This window comes from Hipposideros armiger, unplaced genomic scaffold (genome assembly GCF_001890085.2).
Source record: "Hipposideros armiger isolate ML-2016 unplaced genomic scaffold, ASM189008v1 scaffold_9, whole genome shotgun sequence".
Classification (NCBI taxonomy): domain Eukaryota; kingdom Metazoa; phylum Chordata; class Mammalia; order Chiroptera; family Hipposideridae; genus Hipposideros; species Hipposideros armiger.
In genome coordinates, this window is record NW_017731359.1 from 5,921,682 (window position 1) to 5,946,088 (window position 24,407).

At 51.2% G+C, this 24,407-nt stretch overlaps 1 protein-coding gene across 11 annotated transcripts in view; it reads left to right on the forward strand.

Annotated features, from left to right (window-relative positions):
* Window positions 1-24,407, forward strand: part of TK2 (thymidine kinase 2) — a 131,620-nt gene that overhangs the window by 15,202 nt on the left and 92,011 nt on the right. For 3 of the 11 annotated variants that reach the window (XR_002125526.1, XR_002125522.1, XR_002125524.1), the window contains 3 exons: window positions 4,043-4,131; window positions 4,735-4,814; window positions 6,817-6,897. Coding sequence is in view for 5 of the 11 variants with exons in the window: in XM_019656436.1 (XP_019511981.1) it covers window positions 4,043-4,131; window positions 4,735-4,814; window positions 6,817-6,897; window positions 7,974-8,072 (349 nt within the window). In the remaining 6 variants the exon portion in view is untranslated. Of the gene's footprint in view, window positions 1-4,042; window positions 4,132-4,734; window positions 4,815-6,816; window positions 6,898-7,225; window positions 7,340-7,973; window positions 8,703-24,407 lie in introns of those variants that run through there. The other 8 variants (XM_019656447.1, XM_019656457.1, XR_002125528.1 and 5 more) reach the window with 7 other exon arrangements.

Consider the following 24,407-nt stretch of genomic DNA (forward strand, 5'->3'; position numbering starts at 1 on the left):
GGTGGTGCTCCTCAAACCCTTTCACTGTAGTCCTCCAAGACCCGAGGCAGGCTGCTAACAAAATTTCTTTGACATTTCCTCCTTTATGTTAGAAAGTCATTGGATTTTGCATTCTAGTCCATAGCATGTTCTTACGTCTGTATCTGTAAAAACATCATGCTTAGCATGTGGCTTGGAGGACCCCTTCCCTCAGCCGTATACTCCAGAGTCTCCAAGTTTGGGAGGCAGAGAACCTCTGAGAAACACCCTCCCAGTGTAGCTGATCCACCTGTGAACTGGATCAGCCTGTGCCAATAATTGGGGCATTTGCTCAAGTGGTCGAGGGGCAGGGCAGGGACCCGTGGATAGGAGCTGTGTTTGTGGTCCGGTTCTTTACATGTCCTTCTCCTTTGAACCCTCCAGGCGGCCCTGAGGTGGGTACTGTTGACCCTGTTTGGCAGATCAGGAATTGAGATGGGATTGGAAAGCCAGTGCTCTTTGCTGACTGGGGAGGAAACTGGCCAAGGGAGCTGCTCTGAACCCTGCTGTGTGGGGCAGCCATCATGAGGGAGTGGGGAGAGACACCTAGATTTCTCTCATTAATAAGGCCAGAGGTGTCAGGACCACTGGCGCCCCCAAAGTGCTGGCTCGGGGAGCCAGGCCTCTGCCTCTTCCCACCCAGGCCCTACAGTCGGCATCTCCCACAGGCCACTGTGCATCGTGTTAACATGCACACGCTGCTTCACTGAGTCCAGGGTGGGGCCAGACAGCCTGCGTTTCGTACCCTGGCTGCCACCATCCTGCTTGTTGGGTATCACACTTTCAGGGCCAGGGCTTTGGAAGAAGCCAGCAGCCAGGTGGGCTGCAAGGAGCCCTGTCCTAATGCCCAGCCCTTTCCCTCTGGAATTTTGTCCCTGTTGTTTCCTTGCGGCATCCCCTGGGCCTTTTGGGTCCTGAAAGCAAGAGCCCCCACTGTGGGTTGTCTTTGGGGCCAGGCGGTGAAAAGTTATGCATGCAGGATTTCCTGTTTACTGCACTGCCAGCAGCTGTGTCACATTTGATGCTTTAGGTTTTGGTTGTTGGGGGTTTTGTTGTGTTATCTTTGTTTCAAGGGTCTCTGGGTTTATTCCCGAGGTCAGGAGTGGGGCAGCCATAGGCCAAAGATTTTTTTTTTGGAGGTAAAGTAAAAGGTGTTTTCAGCCAGAGCTGAAGTGACAAGTAGAAGCAAGATGTGTGCTTTCTTTGTGGTCACCCTCCTTCCAACCCCAGCATGTCTCGATGCGGGGGGTCATCCACAGTGAAGTGTTACTGAGAAGGCGGATGTTCTAAGATGTTTCTGCTCCCCCAAAGTATAAATTGCCATCATTTTGAGTCGACACCAAATGTAGCCTAGAACTGGGTTTAGCTGGATCCTTTGCCTGCACCTAGAAGAGGATGTTTTGGTTCCCCACCTGCAGGGAGTTCGTCTGGGCACTGGGAACCACAGATGGCATGTGTGGGATGTCAGGTCCCGCCTGGGAGCTCATGTGGGGACAGCCCTTTCACAAGGCAGTGGTGGGCGAGAGACTGCTGTCCCTTCAGCTTTGGGGTTGATCCTTTTTCTCAGAAGCCCTTGCAACCCTGGCTTGGAATCTCTGGGGGCCTGGATGGAAGGGAGCACGGCAGGCCTGGCCCTGCCGTTTGCATTTGCCGGTTCGGGGGTCCAGAAAAGACCACATATGGGAATTCTGCCTCCCCCAAAGCAGAATTTCTCAAAGAGCAGTCTTGCCTTTTGGGTGGAACAAGTGAGCAGGTCCCCTGGGGAGAGACCGCCTCTTGCAGCCCTCCTCTGCCGCCCAGCCAGGTAGGGGTTGGCAGAATGTAAGTGCAGCTGGGCCACCAGGGGCCTGAGAGGATTGTGTGACTTGCTGAAGAGGAGGATTCCGGCTCCACAGGTTCCTTAAAGACGAGAATTTCTAAGATGTGGGCACTGTGCCGAAATGAAAAGCCTAAGATGGTAAGAAAGATTCATGTAACTAAAGTGGCCGTGCAGGCCATTGTGTGGCCCGAGCCCCGTGGGCTGAGTAATAGAATGGAAAGATTTTGCAAGATTGCTTGGTCGACATGTTCTAAGAGCAGAAGTAAGGGAACTGAGTGGGCCCAGCTTGGGAAGTGAGACGCTGAGTCATGTGGGGCCGGTGGTCCGGGACATTGATTAGGACCCTGTGTTGAGAACAGCAGGCAGGTCCTCCTACCTCCCTGACTGGCCCTGGCACTTGGACTCCTCCCCATCTCTGGTCCAGACGGGGGACTCACGGCCGGAGTCATAGGTCTGATAGATGTGACCTTCCTCCAGCTGAGGCCATGAGACACTGGCTGTGGTCCAGAACAGCCCCTCAGTGGACAGAGCAGGAAGGGTGAGTGATGCACTGGAGAGCATATGGGTTTGGGGGCCACAGAGAGCCAGACTTGAATCCCTGCTCAGACAAGGCTTGGCCTCACTTCTCTGGGCCTCAGTTTTCCTCATCTTTAAACTGGAACTAAAATTGACCTCACAAGGTCTTGTGAAAACAAAAGAAAATAGTGTACACAAGGTGGCTGGCATTCGAGTGTGAGATTTCTGTTCTGACTTGTGCTGTGCAACCCTTGGGCTCTCTGGGCATCAGGGCAAAGGTGGCAGCAAACTGTGCCAAACAGAACAGGATTTATGTGGACCCAAGACCTCAATTTTGTCACCCTGCGACAAGGCCAAGGCCCCATGAAACCCTTTCAGTTCACTGTTGGGGAGTTGCACTGTTGAATTTCCTGTAGAGAGGCAGCGCCACCCTCTGTGTGTGCTATGGAAAGAAAAGCAGTAGCTTGTCAGTGGTGCTGGCTGCCTCGTTCTTGAGGCAGAGTCAGGCAGAATTCCCAGGAGGAAAACCACGAAACTGGATATGACAGCACCCGCTGCCTGACAGCCCTCAGTGTCATGGAGACCAGGCTTGTTTCCTTACTCAGCTCAGCCTAGACCCCCCATTGCACACAGCTCGGGCAGACCCACTCTCCTTGTAGGCAGCCTCGCCAAACCCAGTTCTGAGTGGATCAAAGATGGTGGAGGATGTTAAAAGAGTGAATTCCTCTCCTGGGCCTTTGAGGGTCACCCCATTGTTGACAGGTGCGTTTCTTCCAGCTGCTGCCATTCCTTTTCTTTCCTGGTTGTTTCCTCTCAGGGCAGAGGAAATCCACAGGGGCCAGGGGCTTGTCACTCTTTGTCTCTTCCTTCCTTCCTTCCTCCCTCTCTCCCTTCCTTCCTTCCTTCCTTTTTCAGTTAACAATTTAAATGTGACGTCATCTCTTCCTGCCTCGCAACTCTTGATTTGAGAACTAATAGGTTGTTATATTTTGGAAAATACAGAAAGGTATAAAGAAAAAAAAATGAAAGTCTCCCATAGTCCTACAGATCAGAGAAAAGCACTGTTAACATTTTGGTGTTTTTCTTTCTAGTTTTTTTTTTTTCAAAACGTGTGGATGAATACTCTTGAAAGAATGGTTGGGTCATACTATATGCACAGTTTCAACATCCTGCTGTTTTCACTGAATTACGAGCATGTGATTAGGAGCATTTCCACATCATTAAATATTATTTTACACCATCATTTTCATTTACTGCATGGCTTCCTGTTACATAGATGTATCACGATTTAGTTTTTCATTATTTGAAACAGGGCTGCAGTGGCATCCATAACTATTTCCACAAAATAAATTTCTAGAGGTGGAATTGGTCGCCGCTCCACCTCCCAACCTGAGTTGTCCCTGTTCTCAGGCTTCAAAGCCCCTTTCCCTACTTGGAGTTCAAATCCCAAATGAGTTCTCCAATTGGACAGTGCCATGACACCTGCTACATTACACCGTAGTCCGTCCCCAGGCAGGGGAAGGCCAGGGGTGTTAGGGCCCTTGTTGTCACTACGTGTTCATTGTCATGTGGATCATACTTTGCCATGGTACCCTTGGCAACAAAAGCGATCCCCAGTTCCTTTTGGGGAGTGGCGCATCCTAGAAACTTTCTCGTGGGTAAACAGAATCCTTACACCTCTCATTGCAGCGGGAAGATGCCTGATGTGGACTACGTGGTCCTTTCGGAATGGTTTGACTGGATCGTGAAGAACATCGATGTGTCCGTGGATTTGATAGGTGAGATGGCCCTTCCTGGCCTCCCTCCCAGGCGTCCCTCCCCTGGGCCCAGTGAGGCACCCAGTCAGCAGGGATGGTGGGTGGGGCCCTTACCATTCAGTGCTGATTCTTTCCCCATATCAATTCAGCCTTTTCTCCAAGGGCAGACAGAATTTGGGGGCTCCTGGTCCCTCCCAGAGAAGCACCCTGGCCTGTGTGCCTCAAGCTGTTCTCCTCTGGTTCCATTGTGATTTGGTGGCTTTTCTAGTTTGTAAGGGAGGCAGGAGGGGACAGAGCCTGGATATTTACTGAGACCCGCTGGGTGCTGGGCCCTATGCTAAGCTCTGTCTGTGTCTGGAACCTTATTCAGCCCACAATGTCCCCATGGGGCTGGTGACATGGAAAGGGAACAAAAGTCAGAATGAGGGTCAGGGTGCCTGTCAGGTCACACAGTGGGTCAGTGGTTGAGCTGGGAGCTCACCCTGGTCGGTGTCTCCTGCTCAGAGATGCCGGCAGATGTTTCTCTCTATGCCTTACCCACATGCCTGCCTTCCGCCTCTCCTTGGCTTTCACTTCTAAGTCATGGACAGAGTCATTAGAGCCACGTATGTTTTTAAATCTCAGTTTATCTCCGGACCACTCCTGAGACCTGTTATCAGAGGTTAAAGATGAGATGCAGGGAAGAGGAGAAGGTCATTCCATTGGTAAGAACTCCTTTTACCCAGTTAGAGGTGAACTGGGTGAGGCCTGGCCTCACCCTCTGTGAGAGCACCATGCTGCTGTTGCAGAGAGAGAAACAGGAACTGAGCATATCAGAGGGTGAACTCTGACTTCCTCTGTGGCTGGAGACCCCGTGCTGTGTCTAGATCTGCTTCACTTCCTGGGCCCCAAACTCCCCCTCCCCTCGCCCAGGCATCGCTGGGTTCATCTCCTGAAGATGGCTTGCCTTTTCACCTGCTCAGGCTGCTCTAAAACGTGCCCTCTTGCTCACTGCTGCGTTCCCAGCACTTAGCACAGTGCCCAGATTGGAGGCGGCGCTCCCCGGTGTTTGCTCACTGCTGGGTTCTGGGTTCTGGGTTCTGGCTCAGGGCCACATCTACTCCGGGCGGGACTGTTCTCCTTGTTGTGGTCCCTCACTCCCCACATCCCCCTCACAGTCTAGGATAAGGTGCCCATTTCATAGCATGCCATATGAGAGCCTGTATGATGGCTTTGTCTACCTCTACTGTCTGTCTGTCACACTGTGGCCATAAAGAACTAGTTGTGGCCACACAAACACACACACACACACACACTCACTCACTCACTCACTCACCATGGAATTACACAAATGTGCCTTTGCATAGTGGTTTCTTTTGCCTTCTAAGTTCAGCTCAGATGTCACCTACTCCAGGAAGTCTTCCCTGACCTACCCTCCCTTGTGCTCCCCCAGCCCCTGCGCTTACTATGATCATAGCCCTTAGGACAGGCATACTGAAACTATTTATTTACATGTTTGTTCCCCACCCCTCAGGAAACCGTGAGCTTTTTAAGATTAGATCTCATTCCCACTGTATCCCTAGCAAGTGTCCCATGGCCTGGCACCTAGGAGTTTCTCACTTAATATTGAACTGAATGCCCCACGTGAGAAGCTGGCACTGGTAGTACACGGTTAGAGGCCATGCAAGCCTCTCTGGCATGCCATGGGGGTCTAAGCTCAGCATGGGCTGGACTGGGCTCCTGAAGCTTGCCCAGCCTTGTTTGCCTGGGCACCAGCGAGGTAGATTCTAGCCATGAGGACCAGGCCTCAGTCTGGGCAACGCCTTTGAAATCTGGAGACAGGAATGATTGGAGGAAGGGCACAGTGGAGCAGGGATCGGCCATGCAGTGAAGCTCTGTGCTGTGACCCAGGTGTTGTAAAGAAATGCCCAGTCTGGAGTCCCTCCAAGCCAGTGTCTTAATGGTTTTGGCAAGGCCTCCAGGACAAATGTGTCTGTTGTTGCTAAGGGAGCACTCAGTGATGGATGAAAAGGCGGCCGTGTGGCTCACCTAAGAGCCGGGCTTGGAGTAAACTGCCGCTCGAGGAGGAGGCGTTGGTGGGTGGCCAAGTGCACCTTGGCCTGTGCGTGGGGAAGTGTGTGCTGTCCAGTCCTGCCTGGTACAGCGGCACTGAGGGCGTAGGGGCATGTCCGGGCCTCTTTATCCGTGGAGTCCACCTTGTTGGGCTTTCTGAAGTTGGTCTTTATGATTTAGAGGATCCACAGGTTACAGGTTGTTTGGTGAGGTGCGAGCAGGGCTGCTAGGCCAGTGACAGCTGCATTCCTCTTGGTGGAGGGAAGGGTTCAGGCTGCCCAGGGCTGGGACGCCTGGTCATGGAGCCCCCACCCCCGACACACGCTGAGGGAACTGGTGGCCCTGCTGCTAGAAAAGCGGCAGCAAATGAGAGAAGCCAGGCCAGGAGGGTGCGGACGAAGTGCACCGGAGGGATGGGACGGGCGGCTGTGGTGACACTTCTGACTGTCGTGATGCCTGGGCTGGCCAGCAGAGTGAGCGGATGCATTTATGGCTGTCCACCTGAGCCAGTTGTGGGCTCCTCTGTCCAAGCCACTGCCCCATGGTCATTGATACTCGCCCTACCTGCCTGAGACTCTGAGTGGGAGAGTTTTGCTACCTCTCCTCCTTGCTCCAACAGCCTGTGTGTGCGTGTGTGTGTGTGTTTCCCGACAGGAGTACCTGGATGCTATTCACCACCTGTACGAGGACTGGCTCATCAAAGGGAGCCTTTTCCCCATAGTGGCCCCTGTTCTGGTAAGTCCCCGTGACTGGGCAGGAGACTTCTAGGAGAAGTGACCCAGGGAATGTCGGCCACTCTGCAGCCTGGGGAAGAAGGAAGCAGGGAGGGTGGAAGGGGCTCTTTCTCTCTCCCAGTCCCCATTCTGGACTGAGTCTCAGAGTTGGACAGACCTGAGAGAAGGTGATCTGTCTCAGTGTCATTACACCAGTGACCACAGTAGCATCTCACTTATCCAGCATCGTCAGTGAAGGAACGTTCCAGATGGCCGAAGCCTGTAGACCTGGGTTTTGGTTTTAACCATTTGGGATGGTGGTATTTCTAATGCTACCATTTCTCCTTCAGTGGATGGTAGGCTAAGAGCCTCATTGCACCTTCTCTTGGTGACTCAGGGCATCTGAAGGAACATCATTTGCTGTTCTGTGCTGTCACACAGTGATGCCTTTCGGAGGTGCTGAGGTGTGTAGGACTGTTTGCTCCAGTCTACAATGCCTTTCAGTTCCTGTGTTTGCCTTTTACGGTATTGCTTTCTCCTGCTGACACTGGCCATGTCTAACTCTGTTGATGTGTCTGCGTGATTCCTTGCTTCTCCATCCCCTTGTTTTTGGATTTGCTGCTGCTGAATCTCTAGGCTGGTACATGGATACCTAAGACTGCAGGATTGTGTGGATGGTGTGGGATCTGAGGGAGGGCCGTGTGCAGGCTGTTGTGCATGGCCATGGGGACATCTGTTTGAGCTGCTCAAAACTTCACTCATGGCTCTTCGAGGCAGTGAGGTTGCTGGAAAGTGAGATATTACTGTTGTGGATTTTTAAAGACGTGAAGTCCGTTTTTTCCCCCTCATTGTAGAAAATTGGATGGTATAAAATGAGGGAAAAAAATCACTTATGAGCTTGCTGCGGGGACAACTCTAGTGGGTTCTCAAGTGGAAATACAGCTGAGAATGTAGGTTGACCTAGAGCTGAGAGCTGTTGGGCTTTAACCTTCCTCTCCCTGCTTCTTTCTGCCTGCCTCCATCTCTTTCTCACCATCTTTGAAGGGAGGATGATGTTGGGGTCAAGTGCAGCCCTGTGACCATGTGTTTAATTTCCAGGTGATTGAGGCTGACCACGACATGCAGAAAATGTTAGAACTCTTTGAACAAAACCGGGACCGAATAGTAACTCCAGAGAATCGGAAACATGGTTTATAGAACGGGAAAGATCATGCCAGAAAAATGCCTACCGTTGCCATATTAGCTATTAGGAACAATGTGGAAAATCTGCTCTTGGGAGGGCTTTGTGTCTAGCCAGACTTTTTCTAATGTTCTTTTCACCTTCGCCAGTGTCTGTCCTGGGTTTCTGGCCCTCACGGGTAAATGACAAATGGGACCAATGCGTCATGCCCTTTAGTGTTTGCAACCTTGCATTCCTTCTGGTGCGTCTCATGGTGGTTTCCCATTGCTGGATTCCTCTAACTAAGCCCTCAGGAAGAGCCACCTGACATCATGCTGGACTTGTGATCTCTAACCCTTCAGACCACCCGGGAGGGGAAGGTGGTGGTCTTATATCCTAGGGAAGAAAGCTGAAGCTCAGAGAGGCGCAGGGACTCCCCAGGGTCACACAGCCAGTGACAGTGGCGCTGGCACCGTTTAGATTTTGGCAATTCCAAAATGTCTTCTTGCCCCAGGCTGCCTCGTCCTGCCCTGCCTTCCCCTAATGGAGACCCTCATATCTGCGTTGGGAGAGCCAGCAGTGTATGGAGCCAATGTCATTATTTTTCATTATTTGAGCAGTTCTTTTTTAAAGATTTTTTTTATTGGGGAATTGGGGGAAGGGGAACAGACAAGCTGCTGCCCTTTTGTTCTTCAGTCTAGTTGTGGAGGACGTCGCTTCACTGGCCCAAGTTGGCACCATCATTGCGCTCTTCCCGGGCGAGGCAGATCAGTCACTGGCTTCTGGACGGCCGCTCATGGCAGCTGCTGGCTGCTCATACTGGCTGCTGGCTACACACGGTAGCCCATGGCAACCCACTGCAGCAGGGGCTGCAGCCTATGCCGTAGCCGGCGACTCATGGCAGCCCAGCTCCAGGTTGAGCTGTTGTTCAGCATCTTAGCTGTAGAGGGCAGTGTCACTGGCCCTCAATGTGGGATCCGAACCGGGGCCCTCTGGCGTCCCAAGCCAACTCTTAACTAACTGACCCACTCGGCTGGCCCTATTTGAGCAGTTCTTAGGACAGTAGGCATCTCTAGACTTTCACAAAATTGTGTTTGGCGCAAGCCCAGTGTTGAGTGGTTTCCCAGCATGAGGCCACTGTGGATTTACCACCTCATCATCTGGGCTTCTTTGTCCTTAGGAGAATCATGCCTTGGCTCCTGCATGGTGCTTGGTCTCCTGATGATAAAGGTCCTGCTTGAGCTGCTGCCAGTTCCATATCAGGGAAATGGCTTTTGGTGCCTGGCTGGTTTGCCCAGTGCCAAGCTGGGCCCAGGGGCCACCAGCCCTGGCTTCTGAGGCTTCCTTAGTCCCTAGTGGCCTCGTGTGGAGCTTCGCCCTTGGAATTACTGAGCGTTTGTGGCCCAGGAGAGAGATGCAAGTGGCCTTAAGTCTTTTTGAAATATTTTTCCATTCAAGGGGACACCTTGGGTCATAGGGCATGAAGCCATCTTCATTGATTCAGAAAGTATCTTAACTTTCCTCAGCTGTAACAGTGCATTGAAGGTATGGCTGTCTCTTGAGTCAAGTAGGAAGCACGATAAAGGAAGAACATTCTCTTTGGGGACTTTTGGACAGGAAAGTTGGGACTTGTAGGCAGAGATTGTGGAGCACTGGTGGAGGTGAGCAGAGAGAGCTTCAGGCACACTGGTTGCAAATGCGGGGAAGGGTCAATTGTGGACTTGGGGTAAACAGGCCTCGGAGTCTCCTCCGAGGTAGTTGGTGTAAATGAAGGTTGGAAGGCCTTGTCCCGGCCTCTGAGTATAGCACCTGTGCACACAGCTTTCTGACACTACATAGGTGACAGGTGCCCCTGGTGGTCCACTCCTATAGGGAGTGTGAAGAGGGCGAGGACTCGGGCTCCCAGCCCTGCCTGTCTGGGCCGATTGGGCTGTGTGGGCGGGATGGATAAGAGGTAGCCGCCCAGGTGCGACGTGTCGCTCAGCGTCAGTGATTGACTAGAAACCTGGGGGAGGCAAGAACCTCTACTACCAGGACTCTTGACATCCCGGGGCCATCTTGGGGAATCTGTAAATATATAGTTGGTCCAGCATTTTCCCCTCAGCTCAATTTGAGCATCTGTTTTAGGGGAAATGTGATTTAAAAAAAAAAAATCTTGCTCTATGGTAGCCAATAAATCCTTCACCTAAAGCCTGATGTTAATTTTGGAGCACTTCCTGTGCCACCGATGTTAGCTCCCTGCAGCATCCTACTGCCAGTAAGATAATGTGCTTCGCTTTTTAGCCACCATGTTTCCTGACCTGGAATGTATGGGTCCCGTCCTCCCATCTGGCACCTTTGAGAGTATGCTGTGTGTATTCACAGTGGCCGGGGCTGGTCACAAAAATCTCCCAGCCCAGAGATGTCACGTAAAGCAACTGGAGACCAGCTTGCATGAGGGTTGCTTTCTGGGTGCGGCAGGTGGGGCCGGTGGCAGCTGGCGTCACGGAGCAGTTAGAAACCCTGCTGCGAACCGGGGCAGGAAGAGAGCAGATGGCACATGGTAGGCATGGGACCTAGTTCTTAGCGCAGAGGGAGGCATTCCCCAGGGAACTCCCAGGAGTGGCTGGGAGGCTCATGGCAGGACCTGGCATCCCTGAACTGCTGGACAGGGCAAGCTGGGGCGACAGTGCTCCAGACCTGTGGCGTTGCCCCATTCTCGCCCTGCGGCAGGGTTCTGTACGGCATAAAGTCAGGGTACCTCAGAGCTGACTCTTGCTAATTAAATAAACATTTTTGAAGAGCATATACATTTTCTTTTAGTCAGCATCTTTAGTGAAATAATTCCAATTTACATTTAAGCTTTTTTTTTTTTAATATTGGGGAATTGGGGGATGGGAACAGCGCTGGGGAATTGGGGGAAGGGGAACAGAAAAATTGCTGTCCTTTTGTTCTTCAGTCTAGTTGTGGAGGACGTTGCTTCACTGGCCCAAGTTGGCACCATCATTGCGCTCTTCCTGGGCGAGGCAGATCAGTCGCTGGCTTCTGGACGGTCGCTCCTGGCGGCTGCTGGCCACTCATGCTGGCTGCTGGCTACACACAGTAGCCAATGGCAACCCACTGCAGCAGGGGCTGCAGCCTATGCCATTGCCAGGGACTCAGGCCAGCCCAGCTCTAGGTTGAGCTATTGTTCAGCATCTTAGCTGTAGAGGGCAGTGTCACTGGCCCTCATATGTGGGATCCGAACCGGGGCCCTCTGGCATCCCAAGCCAGTTCTTAACCAACGCACCACTCATCTGGCCCTACATTTAAGCTTTTTAATTTTACATGTAAAATATTTGATTAGAACCGTTTAGAAATATTTCATGTACCTGGTGATTTAAAAAATGAGATAGAAGTATATTTCTTTCTCATAAAAGTAGGTGGGTGGTCCAGGGCTGATGTGGTGGCTCCGCCGCTGTCAGGAACCAAGGCTGTTCCTGCCTTTCTGTTCCCAGGTCAGCTTCCTGCTTCACGGCTTTATTTCTCCAGGGGCCTCACTGTCCAAATGGCACCTTAGCTCCTGCTCTGGCTAATGCTGGACATACTGCTTCCTGTTCAAACTTGAATTCACATGTGGATATGACCTTTGTAAGGCATAGCTAAGATAAGGTTCTAAGATAGCTAAGATAAGGGACTTTGCTAGAGGCCTTGGAGGTAGGGGAAAGGCAAGAGGGAAGTTGACACCCATGAGCTGGACCACCCAATGTGGCTTCTGGGCTCTGGTGCCCTGGGTCCCACCTCCCCCTACCTTCTGCCCTCACATCACATCACCCTCACAGCAGTATCCTCCGCTCAGTTGGCTTCCTGTGCTGGGCTGAACCTGTGAGGGCAGGGAGCACCAGTCAGATGCACTCCCACGGCTGGGCTCTCAGGAGGCCCTCACTAGATGTGGAACCTGGGAAATGACGTCACCCAGCTTGTTTTTCACTTTGTTTTTCTTCCTGCCCCCTTTTCATTTCTACCTGAGCCCCTCACATAGATGAGAAGTGCCCCTCTGCCTGGGGAATAGTCAGTTAGAGACCTTTCCTAGGACTCCCAGATGCCCCCTGTCAGATGGGGGGGGTGAGGGGTAGGGGGAAGGGGGGGAAGGGTGGAGGTATTTACAAACTCCGAGAGCAGGTAAACATTTTTCTGAAACCAGCCTCCCCCTGAGGCTAGAGAGGGGAACTCACTTCAAATGCTCACATATCTGAGAAATGAGTATACTCATCCCCTTGGCCTCAGCTACCCTTAAAGAGTTGGTTATTAACATAATTGACAAGCCCTTGGAAATGTCAGCCCTTCATTGCTGAGAGTCTTAATAACAATAATCCCCCCTCCCCCACAGCGCCCCTGGGCTGTGGCGCTGGATTTCATGGAAGGTCCCAGGCTCACTGGCACAGCTTTCTTTTCCTAATAACCCCAACCCTATGGCTCCCCTAAAGCTAGAGTGAACTTTGTGTTCCTCTGGTGATGGTGAACTCAGCCAAAGCTGCCTTTAAACCGAAGCTGAGAGAAAGCCAGTCTTGTAGAATCCAGAATGGGTTTGGCATTTCCTACTGACTTCTTGAATTTCTACATTTCTTGGCTTTTTCTTCTTCAAGACTGGGGTCTGTGGAACACAGGTGTCTGAGGTATGATAATAGGTGTTCTGAGAAAAGAGGGTTGTTCTGTAATGCAGGAAATTTGGGAAACACCACCTGGGTACTGTCTCTGTGATGGACATGGTACCTGGTACATTAGCCTAGTTAAGCTCAAGAATCCTGTGATTAAAAACACCTTTTAAACTGTAAGCCAGGGACTCAAATTGATTCGACAGTAGAACTCCACATTTGGGGAATAGTCTTTAATAATCTCAGCGTTAGTGTTCCTTGGAACACACATTGGGAAGCTCTGTTTGAGGGGACGTGTAGCTGCTGATAGCACCTAGCTGTAGTGCCCCTTGAGATTCTCTAGCTCATGTCTCTTCAACTTCAGAGCATCTGAGCTCCCTGGAGGGCACATTAGAACACAGATGACTGGGCCTCCCCCCAGAGTTTCTAATTCAATGGGTCTGGGATAGACCTGAGAATTTGTTTTCAGATGATGATGAGGCTGCTGGTGCCAGGACCGCCCTTTGAGAACCACCTCGCTGGATTTACGCTTCCTAGAATTGCACACCCAGGAGTTCAAAGAAACCTTGGCATCTGTTGAACCTCCTGTGAGCGTTGGTTGTCTTATTTGTGAAATAGGAACATTGCTGACTTCTCAGCGCTATGAGGATAACTGACCTGGCATGTGGAAGGAGTCAGGGCCTGGTACACAGCAAATACCCCATAAATGTTAGTTCAGCTGATGTGCCGGGGAAAACTGGGTGGGGATGCAGTTAGTGGGCTCAGGAATGGCGGTAACTGTGGTAGCCAGCACTTTCCATCTGAGCGGAGTGGATTCCATCAGAGTGACGTGGATGCACATGCTCGTCAGTTAATCTGGGGACCATCTTGACTGACTTGTTCAGTAGGGCACAGCGTTTTCCTCGAGGCTGACCCTCGGACTGTATCTCTGTAAAATGCCTCAGGATCCAGTAACAGAGCATTGGACAAGCAGCTGGCCTTTCTTTTCTTTTAAAAAATGTCCCCATTTCTCATGGGACTCTGGATCTGCACCTGGCGTTCTGTGGAGTGAGAGGGGGGGCAGGGAGAGACACAGCTGCTTTGCAGGCTGTGGGAGCCGACACCCGTTTTTGTATTAGCGAGGCTTTGGAGTTCCTCACACAACAAACTGATGGTTTTCTAGTCTGCGGTCTCATTTCTTGGCAGACCTTCTCCATGGGCCCAGGTGACCCCTCACCTGTCTGTTCCCTGATGCACAGAACATTATGGCCAGGGATAGGTAGGTCTTGGCAGCTCCAGGCTCATCTTTGGAAATGCCCAGAAAAACGAGCGGTGACCAATTGCTAAGTTTTAAATGAATCTTAACTTTTGGGATCCACTTGGCTTTGTATGTAGCACTTGAGCTTTGGGGTCAGAACATGGGCTGGGGTCCCAGTTTCCCTGGTTATTGGCTGCAAGACCTCGGGCAGGTCACCTCACTTCTCTGGTCCTGTTTCTTCCTCCCCTAGACACTGGAGTTCTGTTTTTGCCTTCATAGGGAGAGGGGCTGCATAGACTACAAAGGTATGAATTAAATGAATGGTGAACATGGAGGGTCTAGGGCACTGCCTATTTTCTGTACCTTCAAACTCCTTCCCTTCTCTGTACTTGGCTAGAGGGGTGACCAAACTTAGGTACTTTCACTGACAGATTTCCTGGAGAGGAAGCTGCTGGTGGGCTGCTCCAAGCCAGGGTGGTGGAGATCCTGCTTTTTCATTTTCAAAACATGCTTCTCCATCAGGACTATGGGGGAAATATTATGTCAGTATCCCCTCCAGCCATTTGCTCACCTGGGAGTCCCCAGGCAGTTCGTCAGCCGGCCTCTGTGCTCTCCATGCCTTCTGACACACAGCCCTTCCATGCACCAGTCCTGTTTCAGGCTTTGTGCCGGAGGCCAGGGCCACACTGATAAACAGGACAGACATGTATTCCCCACTCCTGAAGCAGTAGCTCATCTGAGCCGTTTCCACCCTGAAATATCCTTAAGAAAATCCATGCTGAGCAAGAGAGCCCCAGCAGCCTCAGCACCCCCTCCTGATGGGGTAAATAAGGACTCCAATACAGTAGTGTACCCCAAAGAATCAGGGAGAAAACCAGCACAAGATTTCCGGGAAGTAGCAAGATACAAAATTAACGTATACAAACAACCAGCAGAGGTTATAATGCTAGCGAAAATCCCATTTGCAATGTAAACAACGAAGATTAAATACTTTGGAATAAATTTAACAAAAAAAATGTGCAAAACCGTATAAGAAAAAATGTTAAAATAATTCCAGAAAAGACACTGAATAGACTTGAACAAATGTAAAGACATCCCATTTTTGGATAGGAGGACTCAATATTAGAAAGCTGTTAGTTTCCCTAGGTTAATTTACAAATTCAATGCAATCCCAATAGAAACATCACAGGCTGTTTTAGGAGTTAAACATGTTAGACTAAAGTTCATACAGAAAAGCAAACCTGCAGGAATAACCAGGAAACCACTGAAAAAGAAAAACGATGATGGAGGACTAGCCTAACCAGACATTAAAACATACCATAAAACCTCTATAATTAAAGCAGTGTGGTACTGGTGCACGAAGAGACAAATAGACCAGTGGAATAAGGAGCCCAGACATAGACCTAAGTGCATGTGGAAACAGTGAATGATGAAGGTGACATCTCAAATCATTGGGCTGAAGATGGTCTTTTTAATAAGTGGTGTGGAGATAACTGATGTCCATTTGGAAAAAAGATGAAAATAGATCCATACCTCACCTCATACCCAAGAATAAACTCCAAATGGTTAGGGATCTCACATGTAAAAATTGAAACCATCCAAGTACTAGAAGAAAACATGGATGAATTCTTCTTTAAAACCTTGATGTAGGGAAAGCTTTATACCTCCGAATCAAAACTCTAAGGCCAATAAAAGATGAATAAATTTTTTGACGAAATACAAATTTTAAAATTTGTATGACCAAAAATACCATAGACAAAGACAAAAGATAATCGGCAAACTGGAAAGGAATATTCACAACATAGATCACAGACAAAGGGCTAATATTCCTAAATATCCATGAAGATTCTTTAAAAATGAAGAACAAAGGACCAAAAATCCAATAGAAAAAAAGGAGAAAAAGATACAAGCAATTTCCAAAAAGATATAAAAATGGCCAATAAACGAGAAAGACTCAATAGAGAAATGCAAATGCTATGGTCTAAATATTTGTGCTTCCTTCTGCCCAATTTGTATGTTGAAAACCTAATGCACAAGTAGTTGGGATTGGGAGGTGGACCTTTGGGAGGTGATTAGGTCATGAGGGTGGAGCCCCCATAAATGGAATTAGTGCGCTTATAAGAGAGGCCCCACAGAGCCTCTTCCACCATGTGAGGACACGCAAGACGTCGGCAGTCTGCAACCTGGAAGAGGCCCTTCACCAAAACCTGGCCGTGCTGACGCTGTGACATTGGACTTCCAGCCTCCAGATCTGTGAGAAATAAATTTCTGTTGTTGATAAGCTATCCAGTGTGTGGTATTTTGTTATAGCATCCTGGACAGACTAAGACAGCAAATTAAAAGACAGCTAAGATACCATTTCTCACCTGCCAGACTGGCAAAATAAAAAACAAGCATAAAAAAACCCGTATTCTGTTGGTGAAGCTGTGAGGAAAAAGCACTCATAAATTGCTGGGGGGAGTGCAAAATTTGTACAACCCTTCTGGAGAGAAATTTGATGGTACCTAATGGCATATGTACCTATATCATGATCCAGCAATTCCACTTCTAGGATGTAATATATACTTCCCACATATGAAAATATATGCACAAGATTATTTATTGCAGCATTGTTTATAAATGCAAAATATTGGAAACAACCTAAAGACAGTACAATGGAGTAGTACGCAGCTTTAAAAAAGAATGAGGAAACTCTTTGAAGAGATGTGATACGATTTCCAGGATATACTGTTAAGTGAAAAAAAAGCACTGTCTAAATGACTGAGTATCTGTAGTATGCTACTTTATATAAGAAAGAAGCAACATAAGAAAATACACAGACGCAAAGACACTGCAGGAAGGATACCCAGAAACTAAAGAGATGGGTGGGAAAGGCTGGGAAGAAGGGAAGAGTGGGGCTGGGCTTGCAGGATGAGAAGGGATGACGCCTATGTGAATATATCTTATATAACTCTGACCCTTAGAACCATAGTAATGGTTTCACATCTCCCCAACCCCCAAGTAAAGAAACAGTTAAGATCAACTAGGATGTAGGGGGAACAGAAAAAGAACAAACAGAGGAACCTAACAGTATCACAAGCGAACAGCAAACACACTGGGTGGGAAAGAAAATAACATGGTTATGTAAGATGATAGTTTCAGGGGAAGCAGGGAGAGTGATAAAAGGGAATTCTTTGTACTATTTTGCAACTTCTCTAAGTCTAAAAATTAACTCCCTTCATGGGGAAAACAAAATCAGAACACAACACTATAAATATTACAATCCCCAAATTTTAATATATGTATATGTAGGAAAAAAAAGACTGAAAGAAACACCAACAGCATAATATTAGGTACCTCCAAATGTTGGAAATTGTAGTAATGTCTGCTTTTCATATTCATCTGTATTTTCTAAGTTTTCTACTCATTGGATGGTTTTATTTGATGGGTCCTTGGACACAGTGGTGAGAGACAAGTTTCTCATGGAGCTTATATTTTAGTGGGGGAAATAGAAAATAAACACACTTAAAATGTTTTTGTGCAGAAAATTAAGCTGATGTGATGGAGAGATGGGTGGTTAGGAAAGGTCTTTCCGAGAAGGTGATGTTTAGAAGAGGTGACATTTACAGGTGAAATGTGAATAAGAAGATGGGATGGAGTCACGGAGTGGGGAAAGGTCAGAGGAAACGGTCTTTGCAGGGGCTGAGGGTGGGGTGGGCTTAGCTTGTTTGAGAACCTAGAAGAAGCCAGTGTGGCTTGGCTGCAGTGGGCTGGGGGACGTGGCCTGGATGAGGTCAGAAGGATAGTGAGGGGCTGAGCCTATGGGGCCTGGTATGGCCTTGGGAGCCCCTGGAAGGAACTGAGCACATGAGCGTCACAATGAAACAGGTTTTAAGGCAGCTGGGGGGAGCTGACTGCAGGGGGATGAGGGCAGAAGCTGGGAGACCAGGGAGGGGGCTGGTAGCTCAGACGAGTGGCCCAGGGCACTGTGGCAAGAGGGATGTGGTCAGATTCAGGCTCTGTTGTGATAGCGATGGGTTGGATGAGGGATGTGAGAAAAATCAAGGATGACTTCTACATTGGCCCTCAGCTTTGGAGGAGAAGGTGGAGTCATTTACCTAGATGGGAACACTGGGGAGGCAGGCTTTGGGGGAAGAACACCAGTTCTGATTTGGTTTGGGACGAACATGCTTATTATGTTACTGATCAGAAAAGAATGAGTAAAGATTAAATGACTAAAGAAAAAGAATTAGCTTGCCTTTCCTGCCTCCTGGAATCCAGATTGCCCTCCCAGGGTTTTTTGCTGCAGGTTAGACCGAGGAATAGGTGCTGTGGGGTGTGTATGTGTGGGGGGGGCGGGGGGAGCAAGTCCTGGTTGCCATGGTTCCAGGGCCAGTCCCCCTACAGCCCAGCCTGTTCCTGATGTTCTCCTATCCCAGGACCCCAGACACCGACAGCTCGTCAGCTTGAGTGTCAGCTGCTGGGTGCTGTGCTGAGAGATTGGGATGGGTGGGAGGATGGATAGATGGACGGATGGACAGAAGGATGACTGACCAGTGTGTCTGTTCCCACCAATACAGACTGCTTCCTGATTTGTTTGGAAAAACTTGTGTAGGGGCTGGCTCAGTAGACCACTTTCTGACTGGGAGGGAGGCGGGGCCGATGCTCCTTAAATTCTTCCCACCTGTGGGCCCCTTGATCTTAGGGACTGAAAGGGGTGGAGTCATGTGCTCAGCTCTGGGGAGAGCAAGGCAGGCACCAACGTTAATTAAGCACCTGCTGTATGCCTGGAAGGGGCCTTTACCTACAGCCTTGACCACTGCCCTGGGAAGCAGAGGCTATCCTCCCCATTTCACAGACGGGAAGCTGAGGGGCCGGTCCTGGGCGAGGGTCACCTGCCACCCCATGGAGAAGATCTTAGCTGGAGGAGGAGGATGCTCTTTCTGTTCGGGCCCCAGTGAGGAATGCATCAGGGTGTGCTGTGCTGGCCCTGGATACACCCACTTGTGTGTAAGCGTATGTGCAGATGTGCCTATGTAGGGGCAGAAGATGGCCTGTGTCCCCATCCAGGCCCAGTCTTGGCACCTGCAGCCTGGACGGTGGAGCCCCTGACCCCTGGATGGACAGCAGGCATGGGACCTCGCTGACCCTGTGCTCTCAAGTATGGTTTTGTTCTCTGTCAACCAGAAGTTAGCTGAGAGAAAAGGGAGGCTGACCATGGACCCTAAAGCGAATATGGGGCGTATTATACTTAGGTTGTCTACATGTCTGTCTTTTAATCTGGACTGTGATGCTGAGGGAAACTGCCGCTCAGAGATGCAGGATGATTTGCCCCAGGTCATGCACTGAGCTGGGGTGTGAAGGGGACGGGAAGCCCCCCTGAGGTCTGCACTGAGGGGTGCAATGCATACCTCACCTCACTAACTCTTCCCAGCCTCCTGAGAGGCAGGTGTGACCACACTCACAGAGGAGGGAAGGAGGCTTAGAGAGGTAGAGGGAAGGAGGCTTAGAGAGGTAGAGCGAGTAGCTGAAAGTCACAGTAGGTGGCAGGGATGGGACTTGAGACCTGCTGGGGTGCTGGGGTTAGCAGATTGGTCCCTGTGCCTGACAAGCTGTGGGTCTGGCTGCTCCCCCCCCGTGGTCCCAGATCTGCCACCTCTCCAAGTGGTCACCTTCCAGCAGAAGAGCAATCTGCTTAGGTGTCTGTCTCTGTACCATCCAGGAAAGACATCCTCGGCTGTGACCTGCGTGGTCACAGGTGGGAACTGCCACCTCTAGCCTCCCTGGGGGGAATGTAGTGAGTGCTGGGGGGCTGTCGTACATGAGAGGGGACCTGGGGTAGACCTCCAGAGCTCAGTACCCCTGCAGTCTGGGCTGCCATCTTCACCAGCTGGCGCTGGCCCCACAGGAGCCTCTGATTGTCCATTCTCCTTAACCCCAGGCCCTGGGAAGCCCCAGGGATGGCCTGCTGGGGTTGGGGATCTGTGGGAAAGGCGCTCACGGAGCTCGTCTCTCTCGGAAGAGGTGCTTGGAGGAGCAGCGTCCGCCAGATGTGGCCAGCTCTGGTTGTGCTTCCGGCTTGGGGTTCAAGGACTTCCCTGACAGGTGGGGACATGATGTTAGGCAGAGCTGGATGAGGATGGTTATCCCTGTTCTCAGGAGCTGCATCCAGGACCAGGGGCTGCTCGCCACTGCTACCTGAGGGGGTGCTGGCCTTGCCTGAAGGGGGGCGGAGTTGCTTTCCCTCAGGCTGCTCAGGGGAAGATCCTTGGGAAACAAGGGTGTCCGGTGCAGGACACGCTCACTATAGCAGGTCAGGAACTCCATACTCCCCAAGTGTGTGTTATCATGGTGCTGGGGACCCTAGGGGACCAGTGAGAGGGCTATGTGTGTGTGTGTGTGTGTGTGTGTGTGTGTGTGTGTGTGTGTGTGTGTGTGTGTGTGTGTGTGTGTGTGTGTGTGTGTGTGTGTGTGTGTGTGTGTGTGTGTGTGTGGTTGTTGACACCTCAGACAGGCTCAGGGCCACAGGCAGAGAGCTCTGATGGTCAGGGCCCTCTCAGAGTCCACCTCTTCTGAGGGGGCCTGGGCTTGACTGGGCTTCCTGGAGACAGTTAAGGGTCTTCACCAGCCCTCTTCTGAGCTGTGCCTGCAGTGGGGCCTGGCCAGTTTCTCTCTGCCCCGCCCAAGCACCTGCCCGCCTGAGGTTCCCAGAATGGCCTCACATGTGACTCTCACCAGGAAGATCTCAAACACCATCTGTTTGGTGTCTTCCTCATTGATGGCCTGGATCAGCAAAAACTCGGCCTCGGAAGTGACCATGTAGCCCAGCCTGCCCAGAATGGTCTGCAGTGTGTCTTCAGAAAGCACAGGCCACACCCAGTAGGCAAAGTTCCCAGTGTTGGTTTGGAACAAACAGGGATGTTTATTAGAGATGGGACACATCTCAGCAGAGTGGCAGAGACAGGCCAGACAGGACTAAGGGCTGATATCCAGGGTACCAGAGGCTCCTGAGAAGCAGGTGAGCCATGGCATTTGGCGAAATGGAAACCTGGTCCACAGTCATGTTACCCTTGTCCCATTTCACAGAAAGGCACACTGAGGCCCAGAGGCAGGATCTGTGCCTTGTCATGCAGCAAGAGAATGACTGAGCTGAGGTGAGGCCCCAGGGTCCTGGCTCCCAACCCAACAATCCTGGCCTGGAGCCAGAAAGATTAAACCTTTCCAGTGGCTTTTCACAGCCAAACCCCTTCCCTTGTTTATTATGAGCTTACTGGGTCTTTGTCTTTAGAAAGGCAGCATAGTCTAGTGGCGAGGAGCTGCACTGCCCGAGTGGAGTACTGTCCATGCTGCTTATTAGCTGGTGCCCAGAGAAGTTACATTACCCTCTTTAGCCCTCAGCTTCTCCAACCGTGAAATGGGACCAAAGTCAGCTGGCATGATGGACACGCTGTTTTCCCCAGAGGCAAAGCCCTTGCCCCAACCCGAGACACCCTTGCTTAAGGGCACGGCAGTGCCTACCTTCAGGGACCTGATTTTCTTCCTCCAGGGAACAAAGTAGGTTGACAAGAGACTAGCTTCAGAAATTCTAATGCCTACACCAATTTGTGGTGGACATGTTGGGCAGGGCTGAATGCCCCCCACCCCCCACCGGGAGTTGGTGGCCCCCAGATGAGGAGGGGCCCCATCCTCAGGTAGATAGGCTGAGGAGGGGCTGCTGTGCCCCAGTCGGGCTGCCTGCCTGCAGACCCAGAGCTGGCCCTCGCCTGCCCCCTGCTGGTAGTAGCTGATGAGGTCACCCAGGAGAGTTCTCAGTTGCAGCCTCGCCTGAGCCTGGGGGTGGGGGCTCCTCATGGTGGCTCCCAGAGACTGGATGTGGAAGAGAGCCCTGTGGGCCTCCCCAGGCCAGGCCTAGGCTGACCAGCCTCTGTCCCGCCCCAGTGCTCAGACAGGAAGCTGAGGAGGAAGTTACATTAGCAAAAGAGAAAGCCCTGTGTAGCACAGCCCTGCCGCTGCTTGTCACTCTGGAGGGCTGAGATCTGAGGGTGTCTGGGGCTGTGCCCAGCTCTCTGTCCATCTCCTCCCAGTGGAGCAGAGCTGAGGTCAGGCTCAGTCCTCACCTTGTCCCCAAAACAATTGGGAAATCCAGCATATCAGTAGCAGACACACAGTACCTGCCCATAGCCCTCAGCCCACTCCAGATGTCACCGCTAAGGCTCCTCACGTCTCAGGCTTGAGTGTGTTCTCTGGCTGCAGGAGTGTGTGCTGCCTGTGTGTGGGGCAGGCTGCAGGGGCCAGGGAGTTAACCCCCACAGGCACCCTTCAACCAACCCAGGAGGGCCGATGCATAGAAACCCCAGCTTCCTGCCCTTTGCCGGCAGTTCTGAGGTGTGTTCTGTGCTGTCTTTCAGAGGGTCCCGAATGGGATCAACCCAGTTGTCACAGCAATAACCTGCTCATGAATGTCCCCTTTGTTGGCTCTTCTCCTTCCGTCGTCTTAATTCCAGATTTTGTCACTGTGCTTCCTGGGATCACCCCCCCCCCCAGGTAAACTGTTTATACCCAGATATAGCCTTGTATTAAGGACAGCTTTGGGGGGAAGTGACATGGAACCAATCACCTACGTACTCTTCCATCTGCCCTTCTTCCTTCCACTCGCCACCTTCCTCCCTCCTCCTTTCTTCCCTCCCTCCTTTCTTCCTTCCTTCCCTCCTTCCATTTATTCCCCCAATACTTAAGTGATGATTCACTCACTCATTGAGTCACTCAGTGACTCACTCCTTCCATGTGGGTCAGCATTTCTTGACGTGCGCTCCACCAGGAGCATTTGTTCGAGGTTCTTAATCAGTCTTATGCGAGTAATAATTTCCTGTGGCCAAATAAATAAATATGGGCACCGCTGGATTAAGTAAGGTCCCTTGGGTTCTTGGCTTCCAGACTTCAGGGTCCCTTTCAATGGCCTCGTCATCGGATGGTCTGATGTTTGGGGAAGTGCTGTCCTTGAGCAGCCAGCCTGTGCCCCTCCATGCCAGCCTGGGGGCTTCAGAGGCAAAGCAGATAAGGTCTCTGCCCTTAGGCAGCTTATGCCTGGAGAGCCCAGCAGGACAACCCAGGATCATTGCCTCATCTCAAGGTCCGTAACGGAATCACATTGCAAAGTCCCCTTGTCATGAAAGGTACATAGTCACAGGTTCGAGGATTAGGACCGGAACATCGTTGGAGGCTACTATTCGGCCTGTCATACCCGGTCTATCTGATACCTGAGGCCGTGCTTTTCCCCCTGACACCAAAGATGTGTAAGCGCACCAAATGGGAGTTCCAGGGTGGGTGATACACAGGGCTCCAGGCCATTGTGTTGTCTGAAGGGGAGGTCACGTGCCAGGGAAGGGGTAGGGGTCTACAACAGAAGGGTCCTCATTCTGTCTCTCTGTCTCTCTCTTGGCGCCTGGCAGATTTACTCCCTGAGTAGAGGGCTGGAGCGATCTCTGCCTTTTTTCCTATCAATAACCAAAGTTTCACAAATGGGCATACACGATTGAATCTTCCCCCCACTCTGATTCTTATCCTGCCTTTGGTTCCTTACTGATTTAACCACTTCATTCATTCTGGACATCCTAGTCTTCACTCTGGGAACCCTGTCATGCCTGTGAACTGCCTCCAGTGCTTGGCTCTCCAGGGTGGCCCAGGATCCTGAGGGGGAAATGCTGGGCAGGGTGCCTGGAACCATCCCCCCTCTGCCCCCTGGTACTTGGGTCAGCCCGTGTTCTCTAGTGCCGCCTTCCTCCCCATTGGAACACTGCGGCCTCCTTGAACAGTTGGAGGTGGTGTTAATTGCATCATTCACACTTTCTGGGCTCTCAGGGGAATGGCTGTTTCAGTGAGAATCGAGTTTTTCTGCCTGCCAGGGTGACTAGCTTTGGGGACAATACAGGGCGCAGGAGGAGGAGAGGGAACACTGGAGACCTGCAGGGGCTGCTGGGGAGGAGGGGGTCCTGAGGCCCAGAGAAGGAAGGAGTCCGGCTGAAGGTCACATGGTGAGCTGATGACAGAAGCGTGGACAGCCAGGTCTGGGTCCCAGCACCCAGCTTGCACTCACAGCTGTCCATGCTAAAGGCTCCCGGGCTCTCTGCAGAGTCTAGGCTCTCCGAGGCCACAGGAGCACAGGGGTGGGGGTGCTGCCTGCGCAGGGCCTTCCAGGTCTGAACCTCAGCACGCACTTACTGTCTTCAGGGCTGTGACACACAGAAGAACCTGTTTCCTTCAGAATTGAACTGAATGTTTTTGCCTGTTGTCCACCTCTAACCCCTCACTCCACCGGGCCCACCACACAGAGAGAAACCAGCTTGGGCCCTGACCCTGGTGGTTCAGCCCGGCAGGGATGGCTCAGACACACAGGGACAGTCCAGGGAGGGAAGGGCTGGGAGGAAGGGGAGTTGTGGGAGCCCAGCAGCGAACAGCCCTTTGTTCTGGCCTTGAGCCTCAGGCCTGACTTCACAGATCCGACCTTGGCCTTTGGCCCAAATTTATATCCCTTTTCAGGAATGGAG